We start from the raw sequence: 26,001 nt of genomic DNA, 5'->3' as shown, positions 1-26,001 counted from the left end.
CGTTATCACAGCGACTTCCTCCTTCTTCACCTCTTTTCTAACTCTAACACCTTCTTTCTCTCTTTCTTTTTTTCCCCTCCCTCCCCCCCTCCCTTTACCTCGCCCCTCCCCCCCATCTCTGACCTGGATTTCCTATCAGTGTTTTCCAGGCTTGGGGGGGGGGGGGGGGGGTCATGTGTTCGGGTTCAAACTGAGCAGCGTTTTGGGGAGACTCTAGATATGTGTGTACTGTGTATAGTAGTACTGTGTGTACTCTGTGTAGTAGTACTGTGTAATAGTACTGTGTAGTAGCGGTACTGTGTGTACTTTGTGTCATAGTACAGTGTAGCAGTAGTACTCTGTGTACTAGTCTTGTGTAGTATTAGTACTGTGTAGTAGTAGTACAGTGTAGTACTGTGTGTAGTAGTACTGGGTAGTAGTAGTACTGTGTGTACTGTGTATTTGTACTCTATGTAGTAGTACTGTGTAGTAGAAGTACTGTGTGTAGTAGTACTGGGTAGTAGTAGTACTGTGTGTGCTCTGTGTATTTGTACTCTGTGTAGTAGTTCTGTGTAGTAGTATTACTGTGTGTACTCTGTGTAGTAGTACTGCGTTAGGAAGCACCCTGCAGACTCCAGGTACATACATATATAGATCTCTTCATTTATTCATATTTAAAACAGTAAAAGTTGTCGTTGAAAGGCACAGCTGATACTCAAAGGAACGTCACGGTACTAAAGCACGGAACCCGTCCAACAAGGAGCGTCCCGACAGGAAGTGATGTCATCGCCGCGCCTCATTATTGCATTTGAAAAGGTGACGACACCCCGGGGGGGGCTGCGGGGGGGGGGCTGCTGGGCTCCGGACGGGGGGGACATTAAACACCAACAGGGGGTGGAGTCTGTTCCGGGTAAATTCTCCCATGATGCAACAGCAAACGAGCCGCTCAGGTGGGGTTCGATTCCGTCGACTCGTCCAAAAGCAGCGAAACGCTCCTTTCCCGGAGAAGAAAGGAAGTCGGCGCTGGGTGTCGGGAAACAGAATCCGTTTCCATGGCAACGTCCATTAAAGCAGAAGAAAAACAGTTTCTCCTCCTTTACATCCCATAAACCGTCATCATGTGACTCCAGATGAAACCAGAGAGGAGGAAGAGGAGGAGGGGGAAGGGGGGAGGAAGAACAGGAGGAAGAGGATGAAGAGGAGGGGGAGGGGAAAGAGGAAGAGGAAGAAGAGGATGAGGAGGAGAGGAGGAAGAGGAGGATGAGAAGAAGAAGAGGAGGAGGAGAGGAAGAAGGGGAAGAGGAAGAGGAGGAAGAGGAAGAGGAGAGGAGGAAGAAGAGGATGAGAGGATGAGAGGAGGAGAGGAGGAAAGGAGGAGAAAGAAGAGGATGAGGAGGAGAGAAAGAAGAGGAGAGGAAGAAGGGGAAGAGGAAGAGGAGGATGAGGATGAGAAGAAGAAGAGGAGGAGGAGAGGAAGAAGGGGAAGAGGAAGAGGAGAGGAGGAAGAAGAGGATGAGAGGAGGAGAGGAGGAAAGGAGGAGGAGAAAGAAGAGGATGAGGAGGAGAGGAAGAAGAGGAGAGGAAGAAGGGGAAGAGGAGGAAGAGGAGAGAAGGGGAAGAGGAAGAGGAGAAAGAGGAGAGGAGGAGGAGGAAGAGGATGAGAGGAGGGGGAGGAGGAGAGGAGGAAGAAGAGGATGAGAGGAGGAGAAAGAAGAGGATGAGGAGGAGAGGAGGAAGCGGAGGAGGAGAGGAAGAGGAGGAAGAGGAGGAAGAGGAGAGGAAGAGGAAGAAGAGGAGGAGGAAGAGGATGAGAGGAGGAGGAGGAGAGGAGGATGAGGAGGAGAGGAAGAGGAGGAGGAGGAGGAGGAGGGCAGCACACTGTAAAGAACCAAGCCACTGGAACCTCTTTGGTTTAGAAACCGACCAATCAGTTTCATCCGTCTGTTCCATCCCTCGCTCTCTCTCCGTTTATCTCCTCCTCCATCTCTCTCTGGTTTATCTGTCTCTCTCTCTCTACTTCCTGTAAGATGTGAAAGCAGGAGGAATGCGACAGGTCAACGGAGGACAGACCATCTCCGGAGAGATGGAGAGAGAGGGGGGGAGGGAGAGAGAGAGAGAAAGACAGAGAGATAGACAGATAGAAATCCGACATTAATAAAGTAACACGACGGAGCGACTGGGGACTGGGTGTGGTCAGGCCAGAGCTGAGCTGTGATTGGCTGGTTTGGACGCCCACACGTTGATGCTAATGCTAACGCAAGTTAGCTCCGAACGCTTGTTTTTTTATTTTATTATTTTTTTTCTTTCCATTTTTTAAAGTTTTGTATAAAAGGGAAGTCTCTCTGCAACCAGGAGTTAGACTGATCCAACACAACACCGCACTGTCAGCAAGGGTTCAGATCAGACTACTTTCTGGTTTCGGTTACAGTACTTTACTTTGTTGGGCTCAGACTACTTCCTGTAGTCACGCTGAGCGTCTCAGTGCCTCTCTTTTGTCACATGACGTCATAGTCCAGTTGTGTGTGTGTGTGTGTGTGTGTGTGTGTGTGTGTGTGGGTGGGAGGGGCTCTTATCCCCGCCTCCCGTGGCACTCTCCAGAGGGGGCGGGGTTTAGGCGGCGGCTTCGCCAGAGGTCCCGCCCCCCGCACTACCTGGCGGGCGCCACGGGGGGCGGCCCGGCCAGCTGGTTCAGGTAGTCGCGCAGCTCCTTGGCGGCCTGGAAGCGTCCGTAGCGGCGCCGAGGGTTGGTGCACTCGTCCAGCAGCGCGTCCAGGCGCCCGTCCCGCGCCACGTGGGCGGGCGGGTGGTGCAGCAGCCCGCCGGTGGTGCCGCGCCACGTGGCGTAGCGCGACAGCAGGTTCTGGCACACGGCGTAGTAGTTGTGGTCGACGGTGACGCGCGAGCACAGCGCCTCCTTGGAGAAGGAGAGGCACGCCTCCTTGTTGTCGCACTCCTCGAAGCGGCTCTCGTACCACACGTCGAAGCTCTCCGGCTTGTCTGCGGGGGAGGGCGGAGGTTAGAACAGCCGATCAACCCAAAAAAACACATTAAGGTGGATGTCGAACAAGAGCCGGAGAAGATTCCACCGGAGCGGGGCTAGTTGATCCCATCTGCGGCCATGCACTGAGCTAACACAGTTAGCACGCAGACCTGGATTTACCCTTTCAGCCGTTCAGTGTTTTCCATTTGGGAGACGTTGTTCTCACTTTTTGAACGGCTCCAGGGGCTCGAACTTGAACCCACAGGAAGTGATGGCGTGATGTCACTTCCTGGATCTGTGCTGAGAGCAGCCTCGTTATGCATTAGAACACATTGTGCTAAAAGAGATAAATGAGGGAGGCGGATTCAAAGGAATTTCCCGACTCGACTGTAGTGAACCTGAAACAATCGTCGATTCATTGACAAGATAAAAGCTGATGACATCACCAGGGGGTGGGGCCATGGCGGGCGGGGACCTACGTCACCTCGCGCTCCTCATTTAGTCTCGTTCGGTTTCCACTCTGAGCTGGTTCCATCATTTCAGAATGTTTTGACTTTGTCTTTGCTCAAGTTGAATATTTTAACTTTTTTCTGCAGTGACGTCTGGTACAAAACGAGGACAACGAGGGGTTAATAAAATAACGAATAAAACCACTAATAAAACAAATAATAGAACAATAACTTATTACTAATCAAACAAATAACTTCTAAAATGACTAATAAAACAATAACTAATAAAATAATAACCAATAACTACATTTACATTTAGTCATTTAGCAGACCCTAACTAACTAATAAAACAACCAATAAAATTACTAAAACTAATCAAACAACTGAAAATTTAATTACTAATAAAATAACTCATGAAATAACTGAAAGAATAACTAATAAAACAGAAAATAAAATAACAAATAAAACAATAACTAATAAAACAACAAATAAAATAACCAATAACTAATAAAACAACTAACAAAACGTGTCCCCTCCTCCTCCCCCCTCTGCAGGTGTCATCTCTTTCCACAATCTCGTCTGCCCCCGAGGAGGAGGTGGAGGAGGAGGTGAAGCCCCTGGAGGCAGAACCAGCTCAGTTCAGAGGACAACGGCCTCACTACAACTGATGTGGACACATTTAAAAACACTTTTTCCAACGCACACACACACACACACACACACACACACACACACACACACACACACACACACACACACACACACACACACACACACACACACAGACACACAGACACACAGAGCTCAGTGTCCAGCCTCAGCCTTATCACTTCATTAGGATTTAGTCTGACATTCCATGTGGGTGGTCTGCCTGCCTGCCTGTCTGCCTGCCTGCCTGCCTGCCTGCCTGCCTGCCTGCCTGCCTGCCTGCCTGCCTGCCTGTCTGCCTGCCTGTCTGCCTGCCTCGGGGGTGGGGGCTGTCTGCGGGCCGGGCCCAAGGCCTCTGAACACCGTGGGGCGGTGGTAGGACTGGGGGGGTCGTCAATGGTTTCTATGGCCAAGAGAAGATCATGAGTGATTTAAATTCCAGGTCCTGATCGCTGCTTTTCTCGGTTCACGGTTGTAGGAAGAGAATTATGGGATATGTTAGCCAAATAAACAGTATTTCATGAATACTTGTTATATTCCTTGTACACTGTACTTGTACAGTGTACTTGTACATTGTACCCTGTACTTGCGGTGCTGGTGGCGGTGCTACTCACTCTGCTTGATGAGCCTCTTGTCGGCCACCAGGACGTTCTCGGCGTCCACCACGATCACCTTCCCGTCCCGCGGCCCCACGGCGAAGTTGTCGAAGCTGACGTCCAGCAGGTAGAGCGCGAAGTCAAAGTCGTTGTTGGTCAGCTGCTCGGCGATGTCCATCAGCTGCCGCGCCAGGTCCACGCGCTTCCCCCAGGGGGCGTCGTAGAAGCTCCACAGCTCCTCCCCCACGTAGTTCACCGCCACCACCCGCCCGCAGGCGCCCAGGTACTTGGCGAATGGCCAGCCCTCGTCAGACGGAAAGCTCTGCAGGGGGGAGGGAGGGAGAGAGAGAGAGAGAGAGAGAGAGAGGGTGGATGGAACGGCAGCTCCACCTGCTCCGCCCTCGCACCTCCTGATTCAAGAGGTATTGATCCCAACCTGAGTGTATTGATTGCATCATATTGTTGCCTGTGTTCAGCTCTGACTGATCCCAGGTCTGTTCAGTGTTACACCATCTGACTGCAAGATGGACGGTGGGCGCACACACGCACACGCACACACACACACACACACACACACACACACACACACACACACACACACACACACACACACACCTGCAGAGATGAGGATCAGACAGGTGGTGGAGACGCCTGGAAGGGATTCTGTTCATCTCATTACTGCTCCATCTCTCCTCAAACGCTCTATCCTTCCCTCCACCCCCACCCTCAGTTTACCAAGCAAGGAGCTACATATGAAGGAGGAATAATTAAGAGAGGAACGATAATACAACACCAAACAGGCAACACGCTGGTTTGATATGAGAGAGAGAGATGGAGAGAGGAGGGGGGTGGAGCGAGGGAAATAGAAGAGAGTGATAGAGAGAGGGCAGAGAGAGAGGGGGGAGGAAGAGGGGGAGAGAGAGAGGGGGGAGGGAGGGGGGAAGCAGGAGTTTCCAAATTTGACCCAATTATTCTAATTAGGTTACACGGAAACAATAGAAATACCTTTTTAACCTTTTCAAAACAATGTTTTTTCCAGTTTTAGTCCACAACAACAGGGATCTCTCCGTCCCTTATTCTCCTCATCTCAGACGGATGGACGGACAGACAGACAGGAGGACAGACAGGAGGACAGACATCTTTAAATATACATGAAACACGCTGAGCTTAAGCTTTGATGAGATTCATTATTTAAAAGGCAGTTTAACGAACCTGCCCACAGACCACACCTCCCACCGAGTAGTACTACTAGTACTGCTAGTACTACTACTAGTACTGCTATTAGTACTGCTAATACTAGGACTTGTACTGCTAGTACTACTACTAGCACTGCTAGTACTGATATTAGTACTGCTAGTAATGCTAATACTACTGCAAGTAATGCTAATACTACTACTAGTACTGCTAGTACTACTACTAGTATTGCTGCTAGTACTGATTTCTAGTAGTACTAGGAAGCAGGGACCTAGGAAGCAGGGACCTAGGGGGCAGGGACCTAGGGGGCAGGGACCAAAGAAGCAGGGGCCTAGGGGGCAGGGACCAAGGGGGCAGGGACCTAAAAAGCTGGGACTGACGTAGCAGGGACCTAGGACGCAGGGACCTAGGAAGCAGGGACCTTGGTAATAGGGACCGAGGTAGCAGGGACCGAGGTAGCAGGGATCTAGGAGGCAGGGACCTAGGAAGCAGGGACCTAGGAAGCAGGGACCTAGGAGGCAGGGACCTAGGGATCTAGGAGGCAGGGACCTAGGAAGCAGGGATCTAGGAGGCAGGGATCTAGGGGGCAGGGACCTAGGAAGCAGGGATCTAGGGGGCAGGGACCAAGGAAGCAGGGATCTAGGGGGCAGGGACCTAGGGGACACCATTAAAAGCTTGATCAGATCAAGCGCTTCCCCTTGTGATCTAAATGGCCGATGACCAGTGATGGGGTCCGCTCCTCTGTGACCAGCGTTCTGATTGGGCGTCCTCCTGGGCGGGGCTCCAACTGATGGAATGTGACCTGAACCCATAAACCTCCCGTAATAAAAGGTGACGGCTGTTTCCTGTATAAGGCTGTTTCCTGCTTCCTGCTTCCTGTCTGAACCTCTAGAAGCTCTGATCCGCGTCCAGGGAGCAAGGGAACATCCAGCGGAAGCAGAGTGACCCGGCCTGGGCCGACAAAGGGGGATTTTGTTGTCAGAGATTTTCGGATTAGAGCCTTAAAAGCTAAATATCTGAAAATTCCTAATTTCCCCGCTGGGTGCGTGCTCCACCCAGCGGGGTGCTCCACCCGCCCCGCCCCTGTGACCCGGATCCACCACCCAGAGGCCCCTGGCACTGTTGGCAGGAGCCGGCCTGTCAGCTCGCTGGGTAAAACCCCCCCAAAAAGCCCCGAAGCTCGATGGCTAGCTATGAAAGGAGGACGAACAGAGAGAGAGAGAGAGAGAGACAGAGAGACAGACAGAGAGAGACAGACAGAGAGAGAGAGAGAGACAGAGAGGGAAAGATGGATCGAATGAAAGGGAGCTCAACCAGTCTGCAAATAAAAGAGACAAAAGGGGCGTCTTGCATTTCTCCGCTCCAGCGCTCCGCCCACTGCTAAACACCATCCGCTCTTTGTTGACCGGTGGAGCGGAGCGCAGGCAGACGGGGGGCGGGGGGTGGAGGAGGGGCGGGGGGGGGGGGGGGTAGGGGGGTGGAGGTGGATGACCTCAGGCTGTTCTCAGACACGGTTCAGCTGCTTTGCGTCTCTCAAATGAACCGAAAAAAGCTGGTTATGCAGCTACGGAAGTGACCACGTACATAACGTACGTCAGACGTGAAGAAACCTTTCAAAGAATTTGAAATGCGACATTTAAACGTTAAACGTCACCCGGGGGGTGAACGACGCTTAGAACCGGAGAATCGACCTCAGAATTTGAATCTCGAACACGTTTTAACGAGGCCCCGGCGTATGTTGTTGTTTTTTTTGTTTTTTTACTTGATTTCCTGTTTGACGCCTGAAACCTTCCCGGGAAACGGCGTTCCAAGCGCTTCCACCCGCTGAAGAAAAAAACCCAAAAAACAAAAAAAAAACCTGCGTGAGACGTGAGTGCCGCTCCGCCCGAAGCACCGCCTCCAGTGTGGGGGCGGCAGTCACTGCAGAGTGAGCGGGCAAACCCAGCCGCGCTAAAAAACAACTGCACCCCGACGCGCCCTGATCACAGCCCTCTTGGCAACGCGGACATTTTCTCTGGAACGCCGCGGCAGGAGCGCCGCTAACGTGGCTAGCGGCGGGCGTGGCAGGAAGTGGAAGCGAGGGGCCAACGAGTCAAGTCAAGTCACACTTTATTTATGAAGCGCATTTCATACCAGGGCAACAAAACCCAAAGAAAATACATTAAATATCTGTGCAACCATAACAACAGTCAGTGCAGAATAAACACATCTCACACACACACACACACACACAACAGCAAGGTTTTTACCCGAATACCTCCAGCCGCTGCTCGCTGATGTTGACCAGCCCTTCACCGCCTGATTAAAAACAACGACCTTCATGACAGAAAGTCGACCTTCAGAAACGCCCCCTGGTGGACAGCGTCTGCCAGCGCCGGTCTTGAAGGCTCCCAGTGACGCGATGAAGGGGGAGGAGTGAAGGCGAGCGGCTAATACCAGCGCTGGTTCGCCCTCCGGTGGGGTGGGGTGGGGTGGGTGAGTGGGGGTGGGGCAGGGTGGGGTGGGGTTCAGGAAGCTTTACAGCGTTCACAAACGCTGAGGTCGCAAAACGGCCCTGACACGAAGCAGCAGTTTCAGGACTAGACACTAATTTAGAGACATAAAAATAGATTTATTTTAATGAAACATAAACTGGACTCACGTCTCAACAGCAATGAGCTTTTTAAAGGAAAGTGAAAGTTAAACACGGACCCTGTGCTGCCTCGCTTCACTGTCCAGTTTATGAGGCACGTCGAGTTTGTTTTTAAAGGAACATTGCGTAAAAGTCAAACTTTCAAGGGAAACATTTTTAAGTTTCGACTTTCACAGAAAAATCGGATTCTATGAACGTTCACTATAGGTCATTGTGTGTGTGTGTGTATGTGTGTGTGTGTGTGTGCGTGCGTGCGTGCGTGTGTGTTTCCGTTGTTAATACAGAATCCTTTTTATTTGATTATCGTATAATTTAGTGGTATTTGCCGACTGCTGCCTTGGGTTTCCGCCTGCTGCTCCGTGCAGGTCGGACTAACGCTCCGGTTTCAATGGAAAACAGTTTCAGCTCCAGGACACTGGAGGGGCTGAAATGAAGCAGCAGAACAGACAAACGGTCGATCTCTGGAGGAGAAACAGACACACCTGCGTCTTCCATCTGCCAACAAAGAGCTTCCATGGGGGGGTTCAAGGGAAGATTAAAGGTTATGTGTGTGTGTGTGTGTGTGTGTGTGTGTGTGTGTGTGTGTGTGTGTGTGTGTGTGTGTGTGTGTGTGTGTGTGTGTTGTGTGTGAATGAGCAGCATGACCAGGGCTGATAACAGCTTCTATTCAGAAACAGTAAACAGCAGAAAAGTCCCAAGATGTCAGCCTGGCTGCCGCACGCACACGCACACACACACACACACACACACACACACACACACACACACACACACAAAGGGATATAGGGTGTTTTGCAGGGACGTAGTTTTGGAGAGATGCAGGGTGTTTGCAGGGATGCAGTATGTTTTGCAGGGATGCAGGATGTTTTGCAGGGATGCAGGGTGTTTTGCAGGGATGTAGGGTATTTTGCAGGGATTCAGGATGTTTTGCAGGGATGCAGGATGTTTTGCAGGGATGCAGGGTGTTTTGCAGGGATGCAGGATGTTTTGCAGGGATGAAGGGTGTTTTGCAGGGATGCAGGGTGTTTTACAGGGATGCAGGATGTTTTGCAGGGATGAAGGGTGTTTTGCAGGGATGCAGGATGTTTTGCAGGGATGCAGGATGTTTTGCAGGGATGCAGGGTATTTTGCAGGGATATAGGGTGTTTTGCAGGGATGCAGGATGTTTTGCAGGGATGCAGGGTGTTTTGCAGGGATGCAGGGTATTTTGCAGGGATGCCGTTTTGGAGAGATGCAGGGTGTTTGCAGGGATGCAGGGTGTTTTGCAGGGATATAGGGTGTTTTGCAGGGATGCAGGGTGTTTTGCAGGGATGCAGGGTGTTTTGCAGGGATGCAGGGTGTTTTGCAAGGATGTAGAGTGTTTTAAAGAGATGTAGGGTGTTTTGCAGAGATGTAGGGTGTTTTGCAGAGATGTAGGGTGTTTTGCAGAGATGAGTGTTTTGCAGGGAGGCAGGGTGTTTTGCAGGGATGCAGGGTGTTTTGCAGGTGTGCAGGGTGTTTTGCAGGGATGCAGGGTGTTTCGCAGGGAAGTAGTTGTTCTTTGTTTTACTACAGATGTAGTACAGATGTAGTACTACTAGCCAGTACACAGTAAATCCAAAGAGTCTCACTGTGTCGCATTACATTGAGGGGGGGCATTTACCTAAACAAACACAGCTGCTGTGTGTGTGTGTGTGTGTATGTGTGTGTGTGTGTGTGTGTGTGTGTGTGTGTGTGTGTGTGTGTGTGTGTGTGTGTATGTGTTTTCCTGATTTTGAATGAGCTGCTCATGTTACACACACACACACACACACAGGGCGGTCATCCAGGGGGGTCTTGGGTGGAGGGGGTGGGGTCCAGTTCTAACAGGATTCAGTTTGAACAAAGGAGCAGCAGCAGATTTAAAGGAGGACGACTCGTCTTGGGGTTAAACGACAAGAGCAGAACCTCTCATTCGGTGAGTGGAGATCTTCTGCACGACATTTAAGTGGTACTACAATGGTACTACAGTATTACTACAGCGGTACTACAGTAGCACTACACTAGTACTACAGTATTACTACAGTAGTATTGCAGTGGTACCACAGTAGTACTGCAGTGGTCCTACAGTAGTACTACAGTGGTACTACAGTAGTATTGCAGTAGTACTGCAGTGGTACAACAGAGTAGTACTACAGTTATCACTGAGTCAGACCAGGCAGTCACACCGCGAGGCTCCTAAACTCTCGCGTTTCTTTCGGACTCGGCTCTACTTTTCCGTGCGCAAAGCGTAAACTGGAGCTTCCATTCCCATAGCGGTCCATTCAAAAGACGTATTTAGTGAAAATATTGAATTACCAAGCCTGGTATGCATCAAGCGCATATCTAAAATGGCTGCCGTGCAGTCCTAACGTGGATTCCCTTTTCACAACATCACCGCCGCGGAACTCTTAATGATCTGGACGGAGGAAGCGGATTCAAGGCCGTGACTGCTTCTTCAGGGGAGACGCCATTTAAAAAAACGTAAATAGGTTCATTTGGAAGAATCTATTTTCATAAAGGTATTTGTGACAATTTCTCTTCCTGTTCATCACATTGAACCAGATCAGACATCAACAAGTTCCCTCTCGTATCTTAAAGCCGTTATCGGGCCAAAGGCGGCGGTAGCTATGCTAGCTGATCCCCTCTGCAGCTTTGCTCTTCAAAGATCCAGCGTTCTGTGTTGAGCAGCGTCAAGGAGAAACAGGAACCAAACATCAAGTGTAGATAACTGAAGGTTAAAGACCAAATTTTCCAAACCCTTTTCCCAGCGCCGGCCCCGCGTGACCGAGCGACGAACCGGGGGCCGGACCGGGGGGGAACAAGAGACCAGACTGTTTCCAGGGACAAAGAGCTGCAGAGTCCATTTAGCATCTGTGGCCTCAGACAGAAGCTGCTCGACTGAGCAAACATCAACCCAGAGGACGGAGATAAACAGGACGTAGCCGTCAAGCAAACGGCGTGCAGTCGCCACGGTTACTGAAGAGCTGAGAAGCTTTCCGAGAAGGTTCCTACATGTCAGACCTTCTACCACCTGGACCTGGACCTGGACCTGCTGCTGCTGTTCAGACCAAACACACGGACCGTAAACTGGGAAACTCTTCAGCAGAAAGTTCCTGGTTCTGCTGCACTTTACACTCAAACTGTCCCGATTCAGAGGAACCTCCTCGATGTTCTAGGTTTGAATCAGACGTTTAAACATGTTGTGACCATGTTTTCGGTCAATAATACAACTATTAAATTATTAAATTATTACAGCGTCATTCCTGACGATATAGAGCAAAGCAGAAGGTTCTGACGGGCGCCTACACCTCCATCCCAGCTCAGCCCAGCGACTGTGAATACACCAGAGGTTCAGACAGGAAGTAATGATACTTCCCGGACAGGAAGTTTACTTCCTCTATGAACCATCTCATCGGATCCCGGGTGACATTTTACTTCCTGTCTGAGGCCTCAGTTCAGGACCTGAGCCACGATTCTGGGCTTCCTGTGAGGATGGAACAGTGGGGAGAGGGAGGCAGAGGGATAAGAGAGGCAGACAGACAGACAGACAGGTGGAGGGGGTCAGAGTGGCGACCACACGAGGCTAATCGCATTTTATAGATCATCCGGCGTGGAAGGCTGATGGGGCCTTTTGTCCTCCCAGAATGCCCGGGGTTCTGGGGCAGCGGGTGAGGGGCGGGGAGTGGCACGGGGTGGGGTGAGGGGCGGTGGGGGGTGGGAGCGGCGGGCGGAGGTCAGGGAAACGTATCGAGTGTCGGCACGGAGACGGACTGCTCCTGCATCCCACAGACGCAGTCGATGCCAAAGTGAAATTGCGATCGATCGTCTGTGGATCGGCCGCCGGCTGCGGGGGGGGCATGCCTGCTGGGAAAGGAGGATCGAGCGGGACACGCGGCCGCTGATTCGCCGATGCTGTGTGATTGGCTAAACTGAAAGACGGTTTGGACTGTTCCCCGCCAACAACGGCGGCGGCGATGCAGACGCAGGGAGTCGCTGTCGGATCAGTGACCCGTCGCGACGTAAAGAAGCATCTGAAGTTCCACCGGCGCCCGCGGAGCGCCGTGTTTATTATTGATGGAGAACTAATCAAAGATTAACCGTATTGGTGCTAATAACTGTAGGGGGCGCTCTGGGGAGCGCTCCACGCCTCGGGTCCGACTTAAAAGCGGCCTGGACCGTTTACAGATGCGCACGTGAATAATTCAAATCTGCCCCAAATATTCTGTTGAATATGCAGCGCTGCCGCCGGCCAAACGCACTCATCCTCTGGGAGGCCAGCGGGGGACACGCAGTACACGCAGTACGCACGCGGCGCAGGGTACACCCTGATGGAGGTTCAGATGGAGGGCGGAGGACCTCCACCCTGTAATCTTCTGGGTTTGGTTCGTCGCGACGCTATTCAGAGCTCAGCGGATCAAAGTGCAGGAAAACGACTGGATACGAACACGACAACCAACGTGATCATACCACAAAGCCGACGCACTACAATATCCGTAATGCACAGGGTACTACTCGGAATTCCTCAACATCGATAATTGATGATTTATTTTAATATAAATAAATGTAATAGATTACTTTACTGTGATGCTCCTTAAACATTTAACTACACTATGGTCACCGGAAACGCAATCACAGACATAATAGTCTCACATCACCATATCATATCATAACTGCCATGTATTACTGTGTTATGTACAGGTTTGGGTACTGAAGTACTCAGCATTGTACTACAAAAGGCTTTTGTCCAACCCCTGACCTCGCAGCTTGAACAGATGGCGACAGATTAGGGGCACTTTGCTGTTCCTACACTCTTCAGTGTCGTAGAACAACGACGCACAGTTAAACAAAATAGACATAGTATATATGAAATAAATACAATTCTTCCATCTCCCTGAAGACAGAAGTCGCTCTGAAATGATGTGGACTCTCAACCTCTGATGTGAATTCCTGAGCAGATATTGTGACTGTGTATTCCTCCTCTTCATCCTCTGTGGCTCTCATGATGAATTCCTTATCATCATGCAGCGCTGCATGCTGCTGCAAGTGAGAGTTAGTACTACCCAGTGCTTTAACGCAGTAATACAGACAGATCCTACAGGTAAAACACATTACTACAGCACTGGAACATTACCTCAGTAGATAATGGAACATAGCACCAACGGTTCCAACACACAGTACCTTAAACACACAATACTTTTACACAGTACTGTAACTCACTGTACTATAAAACATAGCACTGCAACTCACTGTACTATAACACACAGTACTATGACACACAGTACCTGCAGGACCAGCGGCTCGGGGTTGAAGGCCAGCGTCATCAGCAGCTGCATCCTCTCCGTGTCCTTCAGGTTCTTCAGCAGGAAGCTTCCAGAGTCCTTGGTCTCGGCGTAGCGCCGCACCACGCGGTCCAGCAGCCTCTGGGAGGGGCAGTGCACCAGATCCGACCAGCCCTCCACCACGTCGGGCGTCAGCAGCCGCACGTCGCCGTTCAGCCGAGCGAACTCCGTCTTGTACATGGCCTGGATGAGGTCGCAACGCGGCCGCCCCGTGGCCCGCTTGCAGATCTTCTGGTCGATGTCGGCCAGCTCCTGGTTGGAGCCGAGGCGCTTGAGCACCACGCGGCGCGTCCCCTCGCGGGGCTCGCCGTACTGCGCAAAGTACACGTTCTTCACGTTGAAGACGTCCAGGAAGCGCAGCCGGCCCCAGGTCTCGAACGACACCTGACCATTCATAAACTTCCTGCACCAGCTGGTCCCGAAGCAGGCAGGACACTTGTTGAGGTTGATGAAGCGCCGGTCGGTGAGCTCGTTTTTCTGGAAGGAGGCGAAGAGGCTGTGGGTGTTCATTAGCAGGACCACGAAGAGTCCGACCACCAGCAGTAGCTTCAGAGTGCGGTACAGACGACCCAGCTTGAGGGGAAGGAAACGCAGCATGTTGGGGCAGGACAGGGGGGGAGACAGAGGTCTGGAGGGGAGAGGAGGGGCGTCCAGATGAAGGTCAGGGTTTAGACCAAACAACCAGCGGTCATGGTGCGTCGAGCTGGTGTCTAGAGCTGCGGGCGGGGTTGGAGCTGGAGCTGCTGCCCTGCGCTGAGGTCGGGCTGAAGTCGGTGAGTCATGGTCTCCCCTCCGGAGTCGGAGCGAGGAGCTTCCAAGCGTCAGGCCTGGAACCAAACACATTACGTCAGGGAGAATTAAAAGGCTGCGTTTCATAATCAGCAGGACATGAAACGCGACGCGTTAAGCCGAGCTGTTGATCACCAATCAAACAAAAACGGGTTTATTTTAACACTTGGCCTCGAAATGCGAGCCTCCGAGTTGAAACAGGAGATTCTCTGATGGAACAAAGGAGCTTGTTGTTGGGCAGAAAAACAGCTACATAAATTGCATTTTCTCGGGTCATTTGAGGGAATTCATTACTTTCTCGGTAGAAAGGAAGATGGCCTGAAGCCAGGCCTCGGCCCGTGCCAGCTGGTTCCCTTTCCCTCTTGGAAAACACACCTTTTACTACAAGGTTAGAAAATAATTAGTAGAGGTTAAAAAAATGGGAAGAATCTAATTAAAACATTAACAGGATCTTCAGCTATCTTCAGCTCAGTGCAGTGTTTTTGGACGGCGATCAGCCGATCTTCCGTCACCTCGGTCCCGAGCCTGTGGCGTCTAACCAGCGCACTGCTCCCAGATTGAGTCGTAGCCTGGGTCCAGCGGCGGAACGTGTCTTTGCATCGAGAGGAGAGCGCCGGCGAACGCAGTTTAACCTTTGATCAAAGCCGCCCGCTTGCCTTTTAAATCCCGCTTTGAAGTCGTCTCTTTGAAAGGAGCCCGTGTCGCAGAAAAACCATCTGGGAGAGAGCGATGCGTCTCCTCCCGCAGCGGGGCGAGGATGCATCTGCTCAGCAGGAGGCGGCGAGGCCGGCGGAGGCCACCGCGCAGCCATGTCACTGCGCCGATCAGCTCTTCAGAAAGCAGGCTTCGGCAAAGTCTCTTTGAGAGACACACAATGGCTTTGACCGTGCAAATCAGCCATCCTCAATTACAACTCATTAGGACACGCCTGTTAGCGGATGGCTGGCTAACAAGCAGCTCACTGCTCAGATTAGCCGGCGTGTCAGCCGCTCGCCGGCATTTGGACAGAAGAAGCCGAGACCTTTAAAAAGGAGCTGAAAGTGGCCAAAAGCGCAGAGATCCAGAACAAGCAGCGCAGTGTGTTACAGCAGACCCTTGTCTCCAAATAGGTCAGAAGGAAAACACTGAAATTACCACATTCTCCGTGCAAACAGCCCGAGGTGGAGCAGTGAGTCAGCAGCGACGGGTTGTTAAAATGTAAAGCTGGCAGGAGCACTTGAGCTGAAAACTAATAATTGATGTAATCTCCATTTAATCAGGTTGTCTCACTGAGATCAGATCTTTCCCACAGAGACCTGGAAACAAATTACGTCTAAAAACCACAGACTTGAGAACGCGGCCGTTTGCCGCAGAATCACAGACACCACGCGGCTTGTAACAAGGACCTCAGCGGCGTTAACGACGTCCGGTCATGGGAACCAACCGTATCGCAGTGTGTACATTCGGTCCCATATAGAAGACGCCATTAAAAAGGATATGACACGCTGGGATACGCTTATGATGAACTGGCTATAATTGGTAAAGCACTCTGTTCTTCCTTTAGTATCTTACGCTTCTACATTGAGAGCATGTTTTATTTTGCAGAACTGCAATTTGAGATGAATACTGCGTTCCCAGCTAAAAGCTTCTAATTCAAGTCCGTCACGCCCGTGCTCCTCGGAGCCGTTTCTCCGGCTTCCCTCGCCCTCGCAGCGTGTTCGGTCCTGAGCTGCTTGGATTTAGATTCCTGCCTCTGGCAACGACCGTCAGCCGGCACAGTTTGCACATAATGCTTTTCTGCTTGAGGTCGGCCTTGTTTAAATCCAGGCCATGTCCAAACCATGAATGAAGAACCCGATTTTCAAACGTTTTCTTCATGGTTGGCTCCCGCCTCGCTAGCGCCGCTGTTCTCCGTCTCCGTCTCCTCACTCGTCTCCACGTATTTGAACAGGTGCGTTGCTTTTCATCTAAAGGGAAGCGTACACCCACATGTTTTTATCGACCAATCATGATGCTGCCTCACTAAACAGCTGCTCACGGTGATGGATCTGTGACCACAATATACTGTCTCCGGGTACAAATGACAGCTAAATCCAGATGGCTGCGCATTTTTACCTGTATACCCGTTGACAGAGCCCGGCATTAGTTAGCAAAACATTAACTGTGAAATCATCCAGAGGATAGAGTAATAAAGGTGCACCGTGGTGAAATCCTGCCTTCCCAGTTCAGGGTTGGACCAGGGAACCAACCAGTTCTGTGATCTGGGGTCATGATTACTCGTTTTGACCTCGATTAAAGATGTTCGACGTTATCCAGGCAGGTTTAATGGCAAAGCCTTGTATTTTAACTTCACTGAAGCATCCTTAAAGAGCATGGCTGGGAGTGGGAAATCTGAAAACGGCATACATTGGTTTTTCTAAGGTTGAATGAAGGTCATCAACAGCAGATTATGAACTGCAGCAGGTCTCATTAGGGGCGGAGCTATCACCATACAAGATGGTGTCATCAGCTTAGCGATGATATTACAACGCTGAGTTGCATTGCATTTAGTGAATACTGTAGGAAAGGCCCCAGTATCGACCCCTGTTGGACACCTTCACTGACCTTTCAGATGCTTCATCTCACACCATCAGTGGCGAGACTGACTTCCTTTATAGAGATATGAGAGAAAGTGGTTGACAGCACAGAACTTGAACCCTTTGTAAAGTAGCTTATTTTGAACCACAAGCCAAGTATCAAAAGCGCCTTAATCATGTCATCTGTCACTGGTGTCACAACCTTCCTGCAAAGGGATGGCGGGAGCTGCTTCCCACACTGGAGGAACGTGACTGTAAATGTCAAGTAAAATGAGAGGTGAAAAAATGATGTTCTAAAGAAAGAGGAGTTCCGGGTTTAAAGTTATCAATGCTTGATACATTCCTGAGTGAAAGGCTGTTATTGGAACTAGCAGCAGGTAAATAGCCGTCGAGTTCGGGTGTATGGAGTTGTTGGCTTTGACAGAATTTGTAGATAATTTGTCAAACAAATCACTGGAGCAGATGAAATGGTCGTTTAAAGCTTCAGTCACTTCAGCAGGTATACTTTCAAAGACGACATTTATCATGAAAGATATGTCTGTCAGGGATTTTCTATTCCTCCCTCCTGATACCGCGGCTTCCAGATTTAACCGTTTCCTGACCGAGCTCCGATTGTTGAACGAATTTTGACTTAACAACTTCAGTTCAACTCATTATTTTACAGAAGTCACTGAAGTCAAACTGGATTTTTGAGATATTTTATCATATTGAATTTCGGAAGTGAAACCTGCTGAGCATGTACAACTGCCCACTGTTTGCTGTAATCAAATCACAGCCTAAACACACGTAAAACAACTGATTCTGTGATTTAATAAGAGGAAAAGAAAATTCGATTCTGAAAGACGAACACATCCATTCACAAACAGAGAGGGGGATGGAAAGATAGACAGATGAGCAGGAGGATGGAAAGATAGACGGGTGAGCAGGAGGATGGAAAAAAAGACGGGTGAGCAGGGAGACAGTGGAACATCAAGAGCCCGTCCTGGTTTAAAGTAAGAACATCCTGTTGAACATCCCGAGCACGAAATGATCTGAATGCAGGTATCAGAGCCAAGCAGCAGCACCACTGGGGCAGAAACCCAGGATCAGGGGCAGAAACCTGGATCAGGGGCAGAAACCCAGGATCAGAAACCTGGATCAGGGGCAGAGACCCTGGATCAGGGGCAGAAACCCAGACTGGGGCTACAGATCCGGGTTCAGGCAGCGTGGAGCGGGCTGCTGTACAGACCTGGATCACGGGAGGCGGTGAAGAACCACAGCGCCACAGCAGAGAGGAAGGAGCACCACGAGCTGGAGGCTCACACGCCATTATTCATGGCATCAATAGATCTGCTTATTCATAATACCAGGTTAGAGAATCAAGCTGAGGTTCCGAGCACTGAGATACACAATAATGTAAAGTAGAGAATACTGACAAAGTGAAATGTTGAGAACATTTTATCTTATCAGGACAACTAACAGTTTTCCTAAACTGATAGTATCAGCAAAGTAAAGTATGATATCAGAGTGGAATATTGTGTGAGGTGTCAAAGTAAAATCTTCCCATTTTTATCAATTATTTTCATTAGAGCAGAGAACGCTGTATCACAACACAACAATGTCTTCATTTCTCCCCGACACGATCCCCCAGTCGGGCATGTTTCATCCCGTCCTGACGCTCGCTCCTCTGGGAGAACGCGTTCGGCATCAATAACCAACGGAGCTGCGTCGCATTGCGCGAGCGACCCGGCTAATTACTGGAATGACATCGGGGGATAACGAGTGCAAAGCTCCGCTGCAGCTCTGTTAATGAGGGAAATTCAGGGCGTCAATGGGATGATTCAACCGTTACCATGGAAATAAGTTAACAGTTGCTGCCAATTGTGACCTGAGAAATTAAAATTTCCAAGTAGCATGTTGTTACATGCCGGGGAACAACAGGTTCTAATGAACGTTGTGAACCTAATGATCCGTCATGGAGACGCCCCCGCCCCCTCCCCGCACCCGCCCCAGACGGTTCCACCTTCAGCCCCCAGAGAATCGTGTCTAAGGCGAGTACAGAGCGGTGGCTTAGCCCAAATTGCATCCAGATGTGGTTTTATTCCAACACAGATGTGATCCGTCCCGAAAGGAAGGCAGCAAAACACAGCGCCATGTTTCCTTCAGGACCAACCTCACCGTGGCCATGTAACTCCCGAATGCCTCCAAAACCCCCCAGAAAGCCTCCAGAACCTCCCAGAATACCTCCAGAACCCAGAGAATACCACTGGAACCCCCCAGAAAGCATCTTGAACGCCCCAGAAAGCATCTGGAACGCCCCAGAGAGCCACAACATACCCCAGAATACCTCTAGAGCCCCCGGAAACACTCAGAACACTGATAGAACCCCCCAGAACCTGTTATTTAGTCAACAGTAATTAGTTTGTCATTAGTTATTTATTCGTTAGTTATTAATCATTTGTTAGTTATTAGTCATTCGTTATTAGTCAAAAGTTGGTCATTACTTAATTCTTAGTCATGTTAGTTCTTGGTCATTAGTTAGTCATTACTTGTTTCTTAGTCATTAGTTATTTCTTAGTCATTAGTTATTCATTAGTTTGTTCTAAGTTAGTTGGTTATCAGTCATTCGTTAGTTATTGGTTAGTCATTAGTTAGTTCTAAGTTAATTATTAGTCATTAGTTAGTTCTTATTCATCAGTTAGTCATTAGCCATTAGTTAGTTATTAGTTAGAATGAGTCTCCCCTTTTGGAAGACGGTTCCTCCTCTTTCTTACGTATGCGCGGAGCAGCAGCTCCTCCAGAGACTCTGAGAGAAGAGTTTGAATCAAAGTGCGACACGACTCCTTGTGCATGGCAGATGAAGTTTGGATGATAAGACGCAAAATGAGTCATTAGTGCGACGGGCGAGGCTCAAAGTGAGGCGCGGGGCCCCACATCGGCTTGAAACGGAATGACAAAGGTCGCCACAAAGGAGGGTGACATTTTCAATCTTCTGACATCTCAGCTCTGGTAAAACTAGTCCAACAAAACGATGTGCACAAGAAAGAAGGGACTTAGGGAGAGCGAACCCTTTGAAAGAGCCGCTCGTCATCCAGACAATGAGGTTGGAAGTGAAGCGCCCCCTTCAGGGAACCTGAGGCGGAAATTCATTATGGAATAATGAAGTAGGGCCGGACGCGAACACGCCTGATTAATTTCAATGGCGACACCAAACAGAGAGTAGGACGAGTAGAACGGGAAGAGAACAGCAGAAAGAGGAGTGCAGAGAGAACAAGAAGAAAACGAGAGCGAGAGCGAGAGAGAGCGAGAGAGAGAGACGCAGCTTGCAGTTTCAGTCTGTGTCACATCAGTGAACATCATGATAGAGCTCAGCGTGTCCCGCTGATATTTCAATGGTTTTCTTGATTCCAAGTTTGTCAGGATCGCTAAATGACTTGCAAATGAAATCCATCACTACCCACCGAATCAAACCTCCAGATCTATTCAATATGGACATTGATTCATCTGTGCATACCTTCTCAATACAGACACTAATTCATACAGACACTCATCAATATATAGACTGATCCGAGACTGAGCCCCGAGCAATTACTACCCCTACCGTACACCGGGCATTATGAGGGCTCCAGCCCGCAGCCCGCTATGGTTCTAAAACTTTGATCCCAAATATTCAGCTGGTCCTGCATAACTGACATGCTGCTGTTCGTAAACAAACTGACAGGGATGAGATTTACAGTTACAGTGTGCGGCATGGCCTCGGTCACTCTGTAGGGTTTCAACGTTACCAAACTATTGATTTACGTGTATATTTATATAACTTCCAACCCGGTAGATGTCAGTAGATCTGTTAGATTGATGTTTTATCTCTTTGGTATCATAACTTTGCCAGATTCATGAAAAATACAATAAACCGTAATCCACAAAAACTGGTGACCAAGTCAAGTCAAATCCACTGTAATGGCATCCGAGATATGTGTTCAAGATCCAGAGAGGCGTCGGAAAAATAGAAACCGGGCAATGGTAATTACTCACTGAAAGACCACAAGGTTTTTGGTATTTCATGGAAATGTAACTTACTGAAAATGTGATTCAAGGAAAAAAAGTGAACAAATAAATTACGCAAATTCAACAGCTATCATAAATCTACATGAATACGTCATAATTTACAAATACCAGACACAAGTTCAACTACCGTCACTGTAACTCTAGATTGACCTATATACAAGGTAAGGTAATGAAAATATTTGTTTTAAAGTAAAAAAATAAACAACTATTTTTTATAAACTACATGTATAAATATTTTCATAAACCTAAACTTAACAAACTTTAATGAAAAGATAGAAAGTGTTAAGTATTGACAAGTTCTTCCAAAATAATTCTCATGACAAATTAATGTTAAAGTTCCATAAATGTCTGCATTAAATTATAGACAAGTCATCTATTAAACTGAATTTTCCAATTGTACATTAACAGAAAATGTCCGATAAAGTCGTAATTACAACTAACATATATTTATATATTTCTAAAATGAAATTAAATTATTATTGTTATGAAAAGCAATTATCATAAAAATAATCAGCTATTGAGAACTGTAATTTAGAACGGACCTCTCATACAACACTTACGTCACATTACAACTTAAAGATAATATTTGACGTGTGGTTGAAATGGAAATGCTCCATACGTAAGGTCATGAACGTTGCATTTGTAGAATTACATAAACGTAACTACATGTTAATTAGTTCAGTAGATTTCTCTGCATTACACAAAAAACAAAAACTGTAAGATGTGCCAGAACTAATAAACTGGACTCTGTGCATTGCTGCCTGCACCTATATTTATTATTATTATGGGTCAACCTGTAGGGTTTGACTAAAATATGTTCAAATTCTGGAATTATTGAAGATTGCCATTTTTAATAATACACAATTATTACATATGGTGTGATCTTTATAAATACTGTGATATTTAGTTTGATAATTTTGTTCAGATGTTTTGGCCAATTATCTGACCTGTTTTTTCATCTCTTCTGGAAATGTTGTCATTATTGGCAATATAATAAAATATGTTTTACCAAACGTCAATACCTTGTAATAACTATAATGGACAAAAAATGTACCTTTTGTCGCAGAAACACAGATTATGACACGCTAGACAGGACAAAGCCGAACAATTACAATATCGTCCAACGCGGCAAATTACAATGAGAATCAGGCTGAATCCCTGTAGTTTCATGTATCACTATGGAAAATCTTTCAAATTAATTGGTCACTTACATGACTACAATGGACCCTTTGTACTGCTGCCTGCAGCTTTTATAATTATTAATTATTATTATTATTATTATTATATTTATTATTAATTATTATTATATTTTATATTATTATTGCTTGTTAAACTATGTAAAGTGGAATGCAAAGGCTTGGTCCCAGGTCAAAGGTCATGTTGGCAGTGAAGGAAGCCGACCTCTGAACCACATCAAGTCAAACATGACGACATTTAAAGTGAGATGCCGTGTTTTTACTGTTTCAAAATACTTCAAAAGGAAAATGCTTCTGTGCCACAGTTTAGGAACAATGTCAATGAGAACTTTGTGACGCCTCCTTTTCTATAACAGCTTCTATCTCTACCACGGAGAGATGGTGTAGAAGGACAGAGTGACGGTGTAGAAGGACAGAGTGTCGGTGTAAAAGGACGGAGTGACGGTGTAGAAGGACAGAGTGATGGTGTACAGAGTGAGGTTGTACAAGGATTAAGTGGTGGTGTAGAAAGGTGGAGCGAGCTCAGTCTGGGCTTTTGGAATCATCTGCTTAAAAAAGGGACGGTTCCCAAACTGTGGCTCACGGACCTTGTAGCCGGACATTGTGTACAAAGGGTTCAAGGTGGAAACAGAAGACGTTGTACATGTTGAAGGAAGACGCTTCAGGGCTCAGATCGGCTTCCGTCCACTGACAGATTCATTGTTACATTTACATGCACCATCTTTTTCTGACTGAGATCACACACCACCGAACCAGGTCTCACCCCCCCCTCCCCCTCTCGCCCTCTCGCCCCCTCGCCGGGGCGAACGACTGCTGTTGCCAAGGTTATCGACTGCAGGAGTCAATAATGTTTGATCACTAAAACATTGGCTTCCGTCCGCTGACGGATGGAAGCGACGGAGGCGTTCGCCCCTTCATGGAAAATGGAGTCGTCAGGAGTCCGAGCGCCAATTAGCAGCTCTCCCCCTTTTACCAGTATCACTCCTTTTACCTGCCGCCCAAAACAAACGCCGCGGCTTTTAATGACGATATCCATAGCGTGTGTTTTGCTGGAGAGACGTGACGAAAGGCGCTGCGGTGCTCGCCGGCTGACCAGGTTTCACCGATAACCTGAAACCATCCCAACGGTCAGGCAGTTTTAAAAACGAAACGTGCACGGACAGAGTGTGCGAGAACAGACGCAAACGTGCTGATGAGGTGAGACGGGTCTGGGATTGTGCTCCCGGTGACGTGCCGACGGACGTCTGTGTCGTTCAGGCCTCGTCCACACCGATGGGGACGTTTCTGAAAACGTATTTTTCCTCCTCCGCCAAAAATGTTTCAAATTTCTGTCCAAACGAGATAACAACAACACTTACACAAGCATTCCAGGCCAGTAGGGGGCGATCATGTGTCATAAGACCTGTTCCTGACGCCGGCGCCAACACAAACACGACACTTTTCTGAACTTCATCTGTTTTCCGACGGGTTCTTGTGTGTGAGTATCTGGTGAAAGCAAAATAAATATCTAGAATTGGCAACAGCGAGGCACCCGCTCAGAGGGTATCACGACGCTTGATCTCGCCCTGGTTGAAGGTCTGGAGGGATAACTTCTGCCCCTGAGGGACGCTCAAACGGCACCGGGGCAGCGTGACCCCGTGTCGAGGAGCCCTTTCCATTTCACCGCGCTGCGAGACTCATCGCCAGCCGCCGCACTCCCGCCGCTTCCCCGGTGCTCCGTCCGTCCGTCTCCCCCTGTAAATAACTCCTTTCGTTCTCCGAAGCCGCGTGTTCCGACACGACGCCGGCTCAAAACACCACTCGCCCAGAATCAAAATCACATCGCCGGGCCAAGCGGGAACTTGTTGGGCTGCGTTGTTGACGGGGAGGGAGGAGGAGCGTGACTCAGGGAGCTTCAAGTCACGACAGCTCCCCTGGGAAAAAAAAAAAAAAAGTAAATAAAACAAAACAAAAAAAAAGGTGTTGAGGTCAGCGCGGGTCAGCACGGGCGGCTTTGGATTTCGCAGGTTTCTTGTTGTCGAGGCCCAGCGATGATCCACACCATCGTCTTTTCTTTCCTCGTGATAAGGATCCTAACTGTCTACATATATGATCAGGGGAGATATTTTGGGGTTTTATGAGGAAAAACTAGAGTTTCCCCTCTGACTTCGGGCTTTACATCATACACACCGACGCACCTCGGCCGGATCCCGTGACGTGGGATCCACGACTGATGAGAAGATATCGCAATCTATAATAATCATGCATTTCCCTGCACGGCGAGCCCTCCTAACAGCATCTAATGAGAGGAATGTGGATTAAAGGACGGAGATCTTTCCAGATTGAACTGGCATCCTCCGCTTCCCGCTGCAGACACCACCCTACCACCCCCCCTCCCAAAAAAACCCCCAAAACACTTAATCAACATTTGTTCCGTTTTCGTCTCTCGGGTCAGGAAGCGTCAGGTCAGGCCCGCTCCCGTCCGTCTGATCCGTCCCTGACTCCTGGCCGGGAGACGGAAGGTGCAGGCTCCGGGTCAACCGGACCGGCGGGTCTAACGTGGGGTCCGGGGTGGTCTCCCAGGAGGCCCCGAGCAAAACCAGTACGAGTTGAACCGACGCTGTTATTTCATTGAAAGGAGAGGATGCCCAATCATGACTGTTTTGCGTCCTAGTTTCTCGTTAGGATCTCCCTGACTAGAGCAGAGACGCTGGATCACACCTGATAACACAAACCGATCCAGGGACCGAACCGAGCAGCCCGGGTGTGAAGAAGGCGGAGAGCCACTGTGCTCCACGGTCCAGAGAGTCCGTTTGAAGACAAATCTGGATGGGATTCCCCGAGGACTGTTGCTCCACACACTGTGACTCTGTGGAAACTCGGTGGTAGTTCCAGGAGGAACCACAAACTACAGTAAGTGGGGGGAGGAAAAAAAAAATAATAATAAAAAAAAAAATCACAGCTCACCGTGAGTGTTTCCTGCTGGAACGCCTGCAGACTGTGGTCCCTCCTTGCAACTGTGCAGCTCAACAAATACACAAAACCCACCTGGGATGGAGATCCGGGTCGGACCAGATCCACCAAACAGAGCCGTTTAAAAAGGTGAAATATGGAGAAGGCACCTCCAGAATCAGACAAAGAGAGAGAGGAGCGGGGTTCAACCAACCTGGAGGACTTTCAGTCCAGGCTCTTCATCGCCGCAACCAGATCCCAGAGGAGATCCTGAACCAGGGTTCACCAGATACGACCAGAGGAACCTCCAGATCCAGCTCAGTTGGACCGATCTGGAGGACTTTCAGTCCAGACTCTTCATCACCAGATCCCAGAGCAGCAGACCAGGGTTCATCAGATATCTCCAGAGGAACGTCCAGAGGAACGTCCAGAAGAACGTCCAGAAGAACGTCCAGAGGAACGTCCAGCCAGCAGGCCGGCGACTCCGGCACTTGAAGCCGGGATCAGGGCTCCTCCTGCGGGGAAGCGGTGCTGCGGGCTCCCGGAGCTGCTTTAGTGCGGACGGTGGCTTCCACGGCGGCCGCTTAGCTCCATATGTGTCCGGTTCGGGGCTGCGGGCGGGCGGATCGGCGTGTGCTGTCCCTCCGTCCCGCTCGGTCCTTCTGCTTC

General features: G+C 49.2%; 1 protein-coding gene across 1 annotated transcript; it reads right to left on the bottom strand.

The window, feature by feature from the left end:
* Positions 1-1,331: 1,331 nt before the first annotated feature.
* dipk2ab (divergent protein kinase domain 2Ab) lies at positions 1,332-26,001 on the bottom strand. Its single transcript, XM_080020310.1, has 4 exons — positions 25,547-26,001; positions 13,761-14,644; positions 4,671-4,974; positions 1,332-2,976 (listed from the first exon to the last, which is right to left on the bottom strand). Exons 2-4 carry the CDS (start codon positions 14,412-14,414, stop codon positions 2,627-2,629), a joined length of 1,308 nt encoding a protein of 435 aa, XP_079876436.1. The 5' UTR covers positions 14,415-14,644; positions 25,547-26,001; the 3' UTR covers positions 1,332-2,626.

Source organism: Zeus faber, assembly GCF_960531495.2.
Source record: "Zeus faber genome assembly, chromosome: 19".
In the NCBI taxonomy this organism is placed as follows: Eukaryota; Metazoa; Chordata; class Actinopteri; order Zeiformes; family Zeidae; genus Zeus; species Zeus faber.
This window is presented reverse-complemented; position numbering and strand designations above follow the sequence as displayed.